The 14,573-nt window shown below is 47.0% G+C and overlaps 1 protein-coding gene across 1 annotated transcript in view; it reads left to right on the top strand.

The window, feature by feature from the left end:
- GALNT9 (polypeptide N-acetylgalactosaminyltransferase 9) overlaps positions 1–14,573 on the top strand; it is a 271,130-nt gene that overhangs the window by 122,478 nt on the left and 134,079 nt on the right. The window contains exons 3-4 of the mRNA XM_084820326.1: positions 1,752–1,918; positions 3,865–4,039. Coding sequence (XP_084676452.1) covers positions 1,752–1,918; positions 3,865–4,039 — 342 coding nt within the window. The remainder of the gene's footprint in view (positions 1–1,751; positions 1,919–3,864; positions 4,040–14,573) is intronic.

Here is a 14,573-nt window from a genome sequence, read left to right as displayed (position 1 = left end):
TTAGAGCAGTATGATGATGGAACCCATTACCTAGGGAGGTGGTGGGCTCTCCCACACTGAAGGCATTCAAGATGAGGCTTGACAGCCATCTGTCAGGGATGCTCTGACTTGGATTCCTGCACTGAGCAGGGAGTTGGACTCGATGGCCTTGTAGGCCCCTTCCAACCCTACTGTTCTATGAGGCTATGAGTCTATGATCCTGCTGCCTCCTCTGCTGCCACCAAGAACAACTGCACCCCTCTCTGCTGAGCACCAGCAGAGAGGGATGCAGTTCCTCTTGTTGGTGGTGGCGCTCACCACGTTCCTGTGAACCACCACCAGCGCAAGCAGGGGCTGGCAGTGGGTGGGGTTCCGGTGAATGGATTGCCCAGCAGATTCAGATGAGTTAACCCATCCCTACACATTGGTGGGCAGCAGGGGTCTGTTGGGCCCCAAAAGTGCTGGATGGGGCTTTAAAAACACGAGCAAACTGATGCGGGATTGGGATGAAATGAAGTTCTGGTTGGAGAAAGGAGAAACGGAGTGAAACCAAAATTGACCAATCCATCCTTCCTGTCAATGCTCCGTTTCTCATCAAGGTTTATTTCTAGGTGTCAATGGGAGATATTTTACATAAACATAAAGCACAGTGGACCTCTTTGGGGTGCAAATGATTTTCTTGCAGGAGTTGAAGCTCTCACAACAAGGACACAGGAATCATTAACATTTCTGAGCATTTCAATACATTGAGCCTAGGAGGGAGTTTGAAAATGGATTGCTCCATGATTCCCCCCCTTTGGCAGATTGCCAGGGGTTACCTGGTAGTCAGACATGTCCTTCCCTCACCCCGTGAAGATAAATGGCTAATGGTGTAAAAAAACTGTGATCATTATGTTGAAGTCATGAGCCAGGAGGTCACTGAGTTTGACAAGAGCAAAGAAAGTCATTTCCTGTGGTATCATTAGCTGTATTTTAGAGAATGGGGCCTGTAATTGCTATGGTAATTGGACACTGCATTTGCCTGTGAGAACATGTCGGTTATTTTTAACGTTAATTTATATGCAGGGGAGGAAGTTGGGAACTGACTTATATTACGAGGTGTGTTGCAGGAGAAATAAGAAACGCTCTGGTGGATCAGATTAAAGGCCCATTTAATCCTGAATTCTGTTCCCACAGTGGTGAACCAGAAGCCCCAATGGGAAGCCCATAAACAGGACATGAATGCTATGGCCATCTTCCACTTATTTGACTTTTGCATAGCTGCTGTAGACTGGATTGATGCTTTCATTGAACAATCCATCATGACCCCAAAGATCTCTTTCCTGGCTGAATATTGGACCAAATTTTGAGAATTGGCTCTTTGACATTCTTGCATGTGAACAATTCCATGAATGGGGATATAGTCCAGAGCAATCATCAGTCATTTTCAAGATGGGGTGGGGGGCAAGTTCACATGGGTTAACCAGCCATGGAAATGGGATGTCTCCTTTGACATTGGAGACACCTCATTGGAACCAATTACCTGGGGAGGTGGTGGGCTCTCCCACACTGGAGGCCTTCAAGACAGGCTGGACAGCCATTTGTCAGGGATGCTCTGACTTGGATTCCTGCATTGAGCAGGGGGTTGGACTTGATGGCCTTGTAGGCCCCTTCCAGCCCTACTATTCTATGATTCTATGATTCTATGACATGGGAAACAGTAAGATGAAAGCTAAGATGTTCCTTGTGTTAAATGCTCAGTGGGTCTTAGTTCTCCCTTTTGTGCTCTCTAGGTGCAAACAGATGTCCTATTCTGATGACCTCCCCCAGATCTCGGTGGTCTTTATTTTTGTAAACGAGGCTCTCTCTGTCATCTTGCGCTCAGTGCACAGCGTCGTCAACCACACTCCATCCCACTTGCTCAAGGAAATCATTCTGGTGGATGACAACAGCGACAATGGTGAACATTCATAACACCTGTTTGTTTGTTTGCTTGCTTGTTATTCTGTTTCTTGCTGCATGCATGTTTGGCTTGTGTTGTCCGTAATGAGAGAAAGCTGTTAAATGAAAACAGCAGCAATTTGGATATATCTAAGGGCTGTTTTACACATATTTTGTTCTATGTAGAGTTGTTGTGCAAATGAAGTGCTCTACAGTCATTTGGGAAGGGTCTATAGCTTAGGGCATGCAAAAGTTCCCAGGTTCAATTCCCAGCAGTTCCAGGTAAGGCTAGAAGAGACTCTTGTCTGAAACCTTCAAAAACTGCCCACTGCCAGCTAATCTAAACCAGCCTTCCCCAACCTGGTGTCTTCTAGATGTTTTGGACTACAACTCCTAGCATTCCTGTCTATTGGCTATGCTGTCTGGGCCTGATGGGAGTTTAAGTCCAAAATATCTGGAGGGCCTCCCACTGGATAAATCCTCTTCAGCATAGGAACTCCCGGGTGGGGGAGGGAGGCTAACTTCAAGGAGCATCCCATACAAGAAGACTAGAAGGAGCTTGGACCCTTGGAGGAGATGACCATGGGCCCATTCCCACAAGAGGAGGGGGCTCCATTTCTGAGAAAGAGAGTGAATGACCACCTAGCCCTTGAGAGTGTCAGCATCTCAAGAGACAGGCCAGAAGAACCCCTGTGAGAAGGAGTGCCTATTTGCAAAGGAAGGCTCCTCATGGGTAAAGGGCTCCTTGTGAGTATGGCCTTCCCTATGAGGAGGACTTCTTCCAGTAGCCTTTGATGTGCTGCAGCTGAGTCCTGGGTGGGGCTCTGGAAGCTCCAGCGTATAAGTTCTGAGTTGAGAGCTACTGTTTGATGTAATGATAACTTATTTCTGCTCCTAGTGATTTAGAATCTTGCCTCTTCTTGGCTTTGTCTCTTATGCTGCTGCTGGCTCCTGATAAGACCCTACTTTTGGACTGCCCTTTTTTCTTGGGCTGGTAATACTGTGCTTTGAACTTTTGCTTGCTTACTGGCTTTGCTGGACTGATTTGCTCCTAGCTTGCCGCAGGGCTGAGCCCAACCCAGCCATAGTAGGACACCAGGCTGGGGAATAGTCCTGTAAACCAGGAGTGGGTAACATGTGGGCTGCATATGGATTGCTGCACCCCCTATGTAAAGTAAGCTAATTGTGACTCTTCTAGTGTTTTGTGGTGCAACGGACAGTACTTTGTTTGGTTTTTTCCCTTGTGCCTGTGGGCCCCTGAGACCTTCTGCAGTTGCCTACCCATGGTGTAGACAATATTGAGTTAGAAAGACCAATGGTAGCTTCCCGCATACTGCTGCGTGGTGACCCTCTTCTTGCACAGGGATAGACTAATTTCAATACATAGGTCTAGCTGGCTTCCCCATTCACACCAATGGAGGGGCAGCAATGGGGACCCAGAAGAATGAACCCATAGTCTCTCCACTTAAGTCGATGGGAAGCCTTCTGACACAGGTGAACGTGTCCACTGCAGAACAGACATGGAGCTCTGAATTGGGTGGAGGAATTGCTGGCAGGACTACCCAGTTTTCATGTGCAGAAACTCACAATTTATCATTATCTGGCATAATTCCTTTAAAATATATATATATATATATATATATATATATATATATATGCATGCCTGTGCATGTATGTGTATTATTCCAGCACCTCAACCCATTTACTTTTCGGATACTTACCATAGAAATAGCAGAAAAAGGTCAGGATTAAATTCTGTTTTTTCAATCTATTTTTTTAAATTGGGGGTGGGGTAACAGGAGAGGAAGGGTCTAAGTATTTACTAATTAGATTGGTCTGTTTAAATATCTGCCTTTGGGGCATTGTTCCTGAGAAATATTTTGCCCAGGAGAACCATGTTTCACTGAAATGCCATAGGCCACGTATAATACCAATCAAATCTCTTTGTCTCTTTTCTTTTTACAGTTGAGCTGAAGTTTAATTTGGACCAGTATGTCCATAAGAGATACCCAGGACTGGTGAAAATTGTTCGCAATAATAAACGGGAAGGGCTGATCCGAGCCAGAATCCAAGGGTGGAAAGCTGCAACGTCCCCCATCGTTGGGTTCTTCGATGCTCACGTTGAGTTCAACACTGGCTGGTAAGGTGCTATAATTAGGAGGACACTGACAGGAGAGATGGCATGACAGGAGTGAGTTGGGAGTGAAGCAGTGAACATTGTGAGAAAATCTATATTGGGATTTTGTTTTTGCTCACAAAACATGTGAGCATGCCCTGTTCAAAGTCCCAAATGAATCTGTAAAATATCTCTCTCCTTGGACAGAAAAGGAGAGACACAGGAAGTTCAATGCTACTGCATGCCTTCTCCTAGCCTGACAATTATACCCCTAATTTGGCTCACCAAGCTTCCCTAATTTGGCCTGCCGAACCTCCAGGGCTTCTTCCAGGGGTGGAGCTTGGCCACCAAGTCTCTCCCTCTGGAGGAATTCCCCTTTGGAGGGAATCCCTGCTGTTACTTCTGATCTCATTTAGCTAGAAGCCTTCCAGTTCATCGCTCATATCCATGACACATCATGGGTTGGATCTAGATTTAGGCCTACTTGTCCTATTTAAATCAATGGGACTTGTTAGTCATGACTAATTTAATTTCCATTGATTTCAATGGTTCTACTTGAAGTATGGATAAACCTGGATCTGCCCCCTGCCACCCACCAAAGTTCTCCCCAGACGGACTGTACCTGCTGCCAGCCCGTCCGGGCCCGTCCACTGCCCCAGACTGCGGACACAAATGGCATCTGGCATAGCCGACGCCATTTGCATCCCTGCTCTTTTTGGTGATAGAGATCTCTTTTCGGTGATATTTATGTAGCCTATCACCGAAAAGAGCAGGGACACAAATGGCATCAGCTATGCCAGATGCCACTTGCGTCCGCAGCCCGGCAGCAGACGGAAGTCCGGCAGCAGACAGACCCAGCCAGTGGTTCCGCAGACTTGCTGTGGAGTGGAGCCAGCCAGGGAGGATTCCAGGGGGAGGGACAGATCGCCTCCCCCCACCCCACGGATGCCCGAACCGGAACGGGGTGAGTATTTCATACACCCCTACAGGGAATAAGGGGGGCAGGGGACAGGAGAGATTAGCACAGCAAGAGAATTCTCTCATAACCCATCTCTGACAACTGATACATCCTCTACCAGTCTAGGGAAGATATTGTAGGGCTGCAAATTTAGGCATTAAGTATTTACTGCTAATGTTTCAGGAGTCGGCTTTGAGGTTGTGCCTTATGACAGATTGGGTTCCTGAACAAGGAATCCATGAGAACATTTAGTCAAACAAACAGAAGGGGATTTTGCTTCAACAGGCAATCGATAAAAGACCTTGAGGTGGTGCCGAGGCTGTTCTGTGCTGACACCTTTATTACCATGGCTGCTATGATGGTGGTGTTAGAAATATTGTCTGCAGACCAGGCAAAATCTGTCTCTTGACAACTTCATTCCAATTACTGCAACATAGGCTGAAATCACATATTGCATGGAGTTCTGTGATCCTTTCCTCCATATTTTTTTTTTTTAACAAAACACATCCTGGGGCAGATGCCATGTCCCCTCTGGAGGACTCCTGTACAGGTGATGACCTGGAGTCCCTTGAGCCAAATGTTCTGGAGGAGATGTGTGTGTCGTGGAACCTTGAAGCAGATGGTGGGCTCTCAGGGGAGACAGCCATTGAGTCTTCCCCTCCAGCCACATAGCCCCAGCTAGAAACATCCTGATCTGGGATTACCCCCACCGCCAAGAGAACACCCCCTGAGGGGCTAGACCACACTACACCAGAGGTCTCATGGTCTCTGGCGTTTGCTCACCAGCTTAAGAAATGCACGAGGCAGGGACTGACAAAGGGTCAGTGGAGTGCTAGATCCAGGCTAGAAAACTCCCCCCACCCCTTGTTAAGAAGACTCTACTGCTCTGGAGGGGGCAGAGCCTGGGATGTGGAGCCAGGCCCAAGAAGGATGAAAAGCCTCAGTAGGGCTCCAGACCTTCTTGGAGCAACTTGTCTCTGTGCAGCTATTCAAGGTCTTAGAATCAGGGATGTGTGTACAAGCAAAACCTGAGTTTGCCGAAGATCTCCAGATTCCATCTCTGCGCTCGTCCCGTCTTGTGTCCATATCAAATTGCAAGTTTTGTTGTTTTCTCCATGTGAAAGATTGCACATATTTCCCCAAATGTACACGTCAATTGTGCACATCTTTGAAATGCACACATTCTTCTCCCATTGACTAAAGTGTGTTTGTGTGCATTTTTCAGATGTACACATGTTGTTGGATGCATTTTTTAGGGGATCTACGAATTACATTGCAAGCTCAGAACTGCAGACTGACTGCAGGTTGCATTCAAAACCATGTTTGGTCTGGAAAGTGTAAATGGGGTAAATCCTGATCAGAAAGGAGTTTCTCATTCATCCCTATTTGCAACTCCAGCTCAACAGTATTTGCTACCTTCCTGACTAAGTCACTGTCAGGTGTCTGTTGACTGTGATGGTATCTGGCCCATGGGCAGGCAGTGCTGGCCCTACCATTAGGCAGAGTGAGGTGGTCACGTCAGGTGGCAGATAGTGGGAGGTGGCAGCAAGATGTTGGAGGACAGAGCCATCTGGCCTGCCCTGGGCCACCTAAGCTAGGCTGCTGCCTTCAGGAGCTGTGGAGGCTGCTGTCCCATCACCAGTGTTGAAGACAGATTCAACTGCTACTCTACTTTGCTTTTATATATGGAATGGGAGGAGACCCTTGTCCTTTGCCTCAGGCAGCAAAATGTCTTGGGCCAACCCTGTGGACAGGTACTACCCCCCCACACACACACCTTGACTTATGCCATTTCTTCCCATGCCCTTCTGCATGTTTGCATCATTTCCATTCAGACAGAAAATGAAATGGGCAACATGATCTCATTCTTTCACAAACCTGGGGGAATTTTCTTCCTTCACCATTTCCCCATCTGTGAAATTTCACAGTTCAGGCTGCCAAGGAAGTGGGAATGGAAGTGTTCAAACACAGCTCATCATTGCAAAGAGTTTCGCTCTTAAATTTATAAGAATAGTAGTACGATGTAGATCTTCCCCATTCCACCCCATTAATGATGGGGACAGGAGGTGTCTTAGGTGGATTTAACTGCAGGGACAAGGATAGGGACAGACAACCCAGTGCTCTCAAGAGATTTTGGATTATATCTCCCATAAACCCCAGCCAGCGTGGCCAGTGATTATGGCAGTTGTCACTTATAGACATTTCATTTCTATACCGCCCAATAGCCAAAGCTCTCTGGGCGGTTCACAAAAATTAAAACCAAACGGCACGCAATAAAACAATTTAAAATACATAGAACATTAAAACCACAATATAACAATACAACCACAATAAAACCTAGCAGCAGTGCAGGAATTCAAAATACAGATTTAAAACAGCAAAGCGAAAAGTCTAGAAAGCTAAAATGCTAAAAAGCCTGGGAAAATAAAAAGGTCTTCACCTGGTGCCGAAAGGAATACGATGTAGGTGCCAGGTGAACCTCACTAGGGAGCTCATTCCAGAGCCGGGGTGCCACAGCAGAAAAAGCCCTCCTCCTAGTAGCCACCCACCTCACTTCCTTTGGCAGGGGTTCATGGAGAAGGAACACTGAGGATGATCTTAAGGTCCAGGCAGGCACATATGGGAGGAGGCGATCCTCTAGATAACCTGGCCCCAAGCCATTAAGGGCTTTAATTGTTGCCTAGGGAAGCTGGAGAAAATCGAGACTGACCAAAATGAGCTCAGATTTCTAAGAATCCAACCTGTGGAATCTGCTGCGGAGCAACCCCCTCAGGCCCTGCGGAGTCCGTGGACTCCCGGATGATTTTTTTACTTTCCCGAAATTTACGCATATAAATCTGTAGAAAAATACCTAAGTTTCTGCTGAGGAATATGGGACAATACACTAAATGTTACGTACTGGGGTAAATTATGTAAATACTTATGTAAATATTTACGTAATTATTTCTGTATTTTTCCACATGACCAAAAAATATTCGCATCCGTCTGTGGGCAGATGATAGAACGAAAGGAACCTGACAATCCGCAAAACACAGATGGAGCGGATTTTACACAGTCTGTACATCCCTATCTGCAACTGATTCAACTGAGTTCAGATTTCTGTGAATCCCCACGGATTCCACAGTGGACAGGTTTTCCTAAGTAGTATGGATTCCACAGATTTGTATGCTGGTTTTTGTTTTGTTTTTTTACTTTCCAGAATTTTGTGCTAATTTAATCATAGAAAAATATGAAAATATTTAAACACGACCAAAAATGCACATCCTCCCCACACCTGCCCCATAGGCTAAAGTGTGAAAATGAGTACTTTGGGGCAATTTGACCATTTTGCAGATTTTCACAAGTGCACACTTGCACAAATGCACATGAACACAAGTTTGGGAAATGGAGAAAAATCTGATTCCATCAATGAGTGAAAAGGTGCCTGACAATGTGCAAAATGGAGATGGAATGGATTTGACCAGATCCATACATCCCTACGTGAGTGGGAGGATGCTAGTGGGCTTTCCCGAGTTCCCCGGAAGCTGATGTGCAGAGAGGCATCCCACCACTGATATGGAACAACAAAAACTAGGCATGTTGTGGGTGCCTGACTGGGTCCAGAAGTCCATTGGACTCCCCCCCCCCAAAAAAAAAACCCTTGACTCAGCAAACACCTGGGGTTTCCCGGACCAATCCACTTGAGCCTGGCAGCCACCCGTTCTCCATGTGAGCCACCATTTTTATGTGAGCCACCATTTGCTCTAGGTATTTGCATATCTAATGTTGTGCACAAAGGTAGCCATAAAGGGCCATTTCCACCTTTTCCATATATCTAATGTTGCAGAAAGGGCTCTTTACAGCCGCCATTGTGCATAATGTTAGATATACAAAAATCAAGAGCTGCTATCTTCTGTAACAATGGTGGCTGGCATGGAGCAGCAGGTGGCCGCAGGGCTCTTGTGGATCTCTTGCCAAGCCCAGCAAGGGAGCTGCAGCGGCCGGTCCTCGAGTACCCACCGAGCATGGACTTCGGTGGGTCCATCCATCCCTAATGAAAACCATTGGTGCTTTTGCACAGATAAGCCAAGGTTCAGCCTGCTGGCTAATTATTTCATAGAGGACAACCTGGCAGTTGGCCTGCAGATCATAAAATCATAGAATAGTAGGGTTGGAAGGGGCCTACAAGACCATCGAGTCTATCCCCCTGCTCAATGCAGGAATCCAAGTCAGAGCATCCCCGACAGATGGCTGTCCAGCCTCATCTTGAATGCCTCCAGTGTGGGAGAGCCCACCACCTCCCTAGGGAATTGGTTCCATTGTCATATTGCTTTAACAGTCAGGAAGTTTCTCCTCATGTTCAGCCGGAATCTGGCTTCTTGTTACTTGGGCCCATTGTTCCGTGTCCTGTACTCTGGGATGATGGAGAAGAGATCCTGGCCTTCCTCTCTGTGACAAGCTTTCAGGTACTTGAAGAGCGCTATCATATCTCCCCTCAATCTTCTCTTCTCAAGGCTAAGCATGCCCAGTTCTTTCAGTCTCTCCTCAAAGGGCTTTGTTTCCAGTCCCCTGATCATCTTTGTTGCCCTCCTCTGAACCCTCTCCAGCTTGTCTGCATCCTTCTGAAAGTGCGCTGCCCAGAGCTGGACACACACAATACTCCAGATGAGATCTCTACGTAGTGGGCTCAAAATTAAGGAAAGTGTTAATTGCACCTAGGATTAAGAATATTCCCCAAGTATACACAATTCTGAATGTTGCTGTTGTTGTGGAGTCTGAATGCCTCCTCTCCACCTGTCTGCTCCCAGAAGGCCTGACATCCTAAACTGTGCAATTTCAGACGTGTGCCATGCAATTTGATTGGAGAGGGTAGGGATGTATAAGAAATTCATTTTGGTGCATTTTTGATCAGGATTTTCCCAGTTCACAGCTTCTGGACCGAACATGGACTTTGGACACAATCTACAGTCAAAGGCCATACATTTCCAAGTTTGCAATGTGATTTGTAGCCCGTTGCATGTGTTTGACAGCATGCACACCTTTGAAAAAATGTGAATGAAAACATATGTCCTTTTGAAAAATGCACACAAATACACTTTCTTCAATGGGAGAAGAATGTGAGCTTGAGTTTTGATGATTTGCACATCCCAGGGGTGTGCGAAGGGTGGGGGTGTCCTTTCCTTTCTGGTCATTGGGGGAAAATAGCAGCATTTTCCCGCTGTTTTCAGTCTTGCCTAATTCTTTATCACACAATGCATTATTCTGTTACTTGAATGTATCATAATTTGTTGCTGTTAATGAGTTCCTGAGCTACCTGAGGAGTATGTCTTGTGGGGTCCACACCCCATTTAAAAAACACACACCACATTCCTAATACTTTATTTGAGAGAATCATAGAGTTGAGGTACTTCAAAGGTCATCTAGTCTAACCCCCTGCAGATGCAGAAAATCCACTGCTACAACATCCCTGACAGGTGCCCATCCAGGCTCTGTTAACAGACCTCCAATGAAGGAGAGTCCACCACCTTCTGAAGTAGTCTTTTCCACTGTCAAACAGCTCATACCATCAGGAAGTCCTTCCTAAGGTTTAGTCAAAATCCCTTGTCCTGTGATTCAAACCCATTGGTTTGGGTCTTTTCCTCTGGAGCAAGAGGAAACAAACTTGCACCATCTTCTCTGTGACGATCCGTCAAGTATTTGAAGATGGCTATCAAATTGCCTTTTAATCATCTCTTCTCTAGGCTTTCCATACCCATCTCCTTCATCTTTTCCTCATAGGATTTGGTCTCCAGGGACCTCACCATCTTTGTTACCCTCCTTTGCACGCATTCTCACCTACTTCTTAAGTAATCCTTCTTAAACTGGACACAGAACCAGACACAGTGCTCCAAGAGGGGGAGTAATGGAATCAGTTCTGCAGTCAGGAAGTCCTTCCTGATTCCATTACTGCAGGGAGTAATGGAATCAGTTCCATTACTTCCTGCAGTCTGGACAATGTATTTCTGTCAATGCTTTCTAGAATTGTGTTAGCCTTTTTAACTGCTGCATCACACTGCTGACTCACATTTGGCTCATGATCTATGAAAACCTGTAGCTGTGGGGGCGGGGGTTACTACTGTCAAAGCAGGATGCACCTATCCTAAATGCAAAACTTTACATTGATCTCTGTTGAATATTAATGTTATCAGGATGTGAGCACTATTCTCTCACCCTTGCCACCACTTTTTTTCTTTTCTTTTCTTTTCTTTTCTTTTTCTTTTTTTTTTTACTTAGAAAGGGCCGCAGAAGCACAAATAGTTCTACTTATACTCTCATTGTTCCCCATAATGAAATCTGATCCCTCTTGTTCAGGAAGCCGCATAACTAGAGCAAGATGATTTATGGAGTTGCCATGGAGCTATGCAAAGTGTGTGCAGGAGGGGGACAAACTGATGGCCTTAGAGAGACATAGTCAGCTGTACTAAAGAAGGGGGAGGTTTGGTGATATCCAATCTGACAGCTGTACCAGGCATCAGAAGTGCATCCTTTGATAAAGGATTTGAGCATCTTTGCTTTGTGTCTCAAAGAAATGGAGATCACAGCATGACTGTTCTTTGAGGAGAGGATGATGGATTCAATCATCAGGGCACCAAAGTGAACGTCATGTTGGGTACCATCTTATGCTAATCGAGGCTTCCCATTTCACTGATAGATGTTTCAAAAAGGGATACAAAACAGCCACAGACCTGTGGGAATGAACTTGGATTTTCAGCTCTCTGCTATTGTTATGGAGTGTGCATATTTCAGGAGCTCTGACCAGAACAGGCAGCTGGAAGTAGGTAACGTATGATGAGTGGGCTTTGTCTATCTACGCTGCCATGTGTCCAGGGGTTTTCTGGTGGTAATGATGTCGCTGCCTCTGCTGCAGTGATAGGCTGAGCTGCCCTGAATCACAGAGGAGTGGGGCAAGCCGTTCTGGCATTCATTAACTGAGTTGCTCAGACTCTAAAGCAGGGCTAGGCAACGTGGTGCCCTTTAGACGTTTCAGACTTCAACTCCCATCATCCCTGGGCATGGGACAGGTTGGTTGGGGCTGATAGGAGCTGTAGTCTGACACACCTGGAAGGCACTATGTTGCCTTCCCCTGCCCTAGAGAGCCACAAGTCGTTCAGCATATACTGAGTGTAGAAGTGTTACCTTGCAGCCCTCCGATGTGTGTAGCATATAGGAATAATAATACTGAACTCACAGATCTGTACTGAGCATTACAGGAGCCGTGTGCGTGTGTGTGTGTGTGTGTGTGTGTGTGTGTAATAGGGATGGGTAAGAACTTTGTTTCAGTTCCTTTTGGAAGAGAATTTTTGTGAACCGCCCAGAGAGCTTTGGCTATTGGGCAGTATAGACATTAAATAAATAAATAAATAAATAAGAATTTGCCAGAATTCACAAAGTTCTTCACATGTAGGGTGGCGTAGTGGTGGGATTGTTGGACTGGGAGCCGGGAGATCCAGGTTCTAGTCCCCACTCAGCCATGGATGCTCACTGGGTGACTTTGGGCCAGTCACAGACTCTCAGCCCAACCTACCTCACAGGGTTGTTGTTGTGAGGATAAAATAGGAGGAGGAGGATGACGATAACTTAAGCTGCCTTGGGTTCCTTGCAAGAGGAAAAAAGGCCAGATATAAATGCAATACATACATACATACATACATAAATGTTGGGAGAGAAAGAATGTCCAATTTTAAAATTTGAATGTGGGGTGAAGCAAAACTGACAGATGTAGGAACGTCCAGTGCGTAGGGATGCGCGAACTCGCCCCCATCCATGTTCTCTGGATGCCTTCCCAGCCCCTGCCCCCGCTCTCCAATCCCTGGACCATGCTTGAGCCCCTCCCACACTTGACAAGCAGCCTGCACTCACCCTAGTGGCCTCATCAAGCTCCACAGTCGCCATTTAAAATAAAATAAAATGGCGATCGCAAAATGTGCAGGTTTTTATATGCGTGAAAATGTGCAATTGTGCAAGTGCACATATTCTCATGTCTAAAATGCACATTTTTGTGAAGCTGCTCATTAGTGTGTGTACAAAACTGTCCAGTTTTCCAAAATGTGTATATTCGCGCATGTGCAAATATGCACATTTTTGCGATTGCCATTTCATTTCCCAAAAAATGGTGACTGCGAAGCTCGACAAGGCTGCCAGGGTGAGTGCAGGCCATTCGCTGAGCTTGGTCAGGATGCGAGCAGGGGCAGGGGCTCGGCAAGCGGGGCTCAGGGTGTGGGCAGGAGTGAGTCCACCGGATTCCTGGACAGAATCGGCACCCGTGCCTTCCCTAAGTGCAGGGATATGCACCGGATGTCCAGTGCAGCTCTCTTGGGGCTCGTCAGATTTACCCTGAGCCCCTGGCTTAGCTCGCATTAGCAAGCCAAGCCACGGGCTCCCTGCCAGAACTGGTGGACTCCTGCTACATGGGAGTCACCGTGCACAAGACTTTCCTTCTCCCTCCCGGCACCGGGGAGGGAGAAGGAGACATTAACTCACAGCGCCCCTGCTGTGCGTGAGTCTTTCTATCTCCCAGAGCCTGGAAGGAGGAGAAGAGACTCACAGACATGAGCAGGATTGTTGTGCGTAAATCTCTCCTTCTTCCTCCCAGGCCCCGGGAGGAAGGAGGAGACATTTGCGCACAGCGGCGTTGCTTTGCACAAGTATTTCCTTCTCCCTCCCAGGGCCAGGAGAAGGATAGACTCATGCACAGCAGGGAGTGGGGGTCGCTATGCACAAACATCTCCGGGGCCTGCGAGGGTGACAGAGACACTTGCGCACAGTGACGCCACTGCATGCAAAATGGAGGATGAGAGGGGAGCAGTGCTCCTGCCATGCTGCCGCTGATGCAACAGTAGCGTGGGTGGAACGATGAGAGGGGAGAGCCGTGGCAGGTGGGGATGAGAGAATCAGGAAGGCTGGAACTCACCCAGGTTCTGCGAGTTCCATCTACTTCATTCCCATCCCTGAATGTGAGGGGGGGGGGGTGTCCAAATGAGAAATGTGTGCATTAGCCGCGCTTTTTAAAAAATCCATGCATCCAAATTTGTCCCTTTCCCCTATTGGCTGAAATGTGAAGATGCATTTCCCCTCCAGGAAGTGCACATTCCCACAGTACAATCCTATATGGGCTTGCATGGAAGCAAGCCCCACGGAGCTCTAGGGGACTCATGCCTAGGAAAGCATGAACTGCAGCCTGGAAGACCTTCCCCCACACCTGTCTTGCCCTGGCGCAGGGAGGCAATTTCATCAATTCATAGAATAGCAGGGTTGGGAGGGGCCTACAAGGCCATCGAGTCCAACTCCCTGCTCCATACAGGAATCCAAGTCAGAGCATCCTTGACAGCTGGCTGTCCAGCCTCATCCTGAATGCCTCCAGTGTGGGAGAGCCCACCACCTCCCTAGGTCATTGGTTCCATTGTCGTTTTGCTGTAACAGTCAGGAAGTTTTTCCTGATGTTCAGCCGGAATCTGGCTTCCTGTCACTTGAGCCCATGATTCCATGTCCTGCACTCTGGGATGATGGAGAAGAGATCCTGGCCTTCTTCTCTGTGACAGCCTTCCTAGTACTTGAAGAGCGCTCTCATATCTCCCCTCAGTC

Source organism: Heloderma suspectum, chromosome 13 (assembly GCF_057233095.1).
Source record: "Heloderma suspectum isolate Gila_16-S chromosome 13, 16-S_ref, whole genome shotgun sequence".
In the NCBI taxonomy this organism is placed as follows: domain Eukaryota; kingdom Metazoa; phylum Chordata; class Lepidosauria; order Squamata; family Helodermatidae; genus Heloderma; species Heloderma suspectum.
Note: the sequence above shows the minus strand (reverse complement) of the source record. Positions and strands in the feature narration are given on the sequence as shown.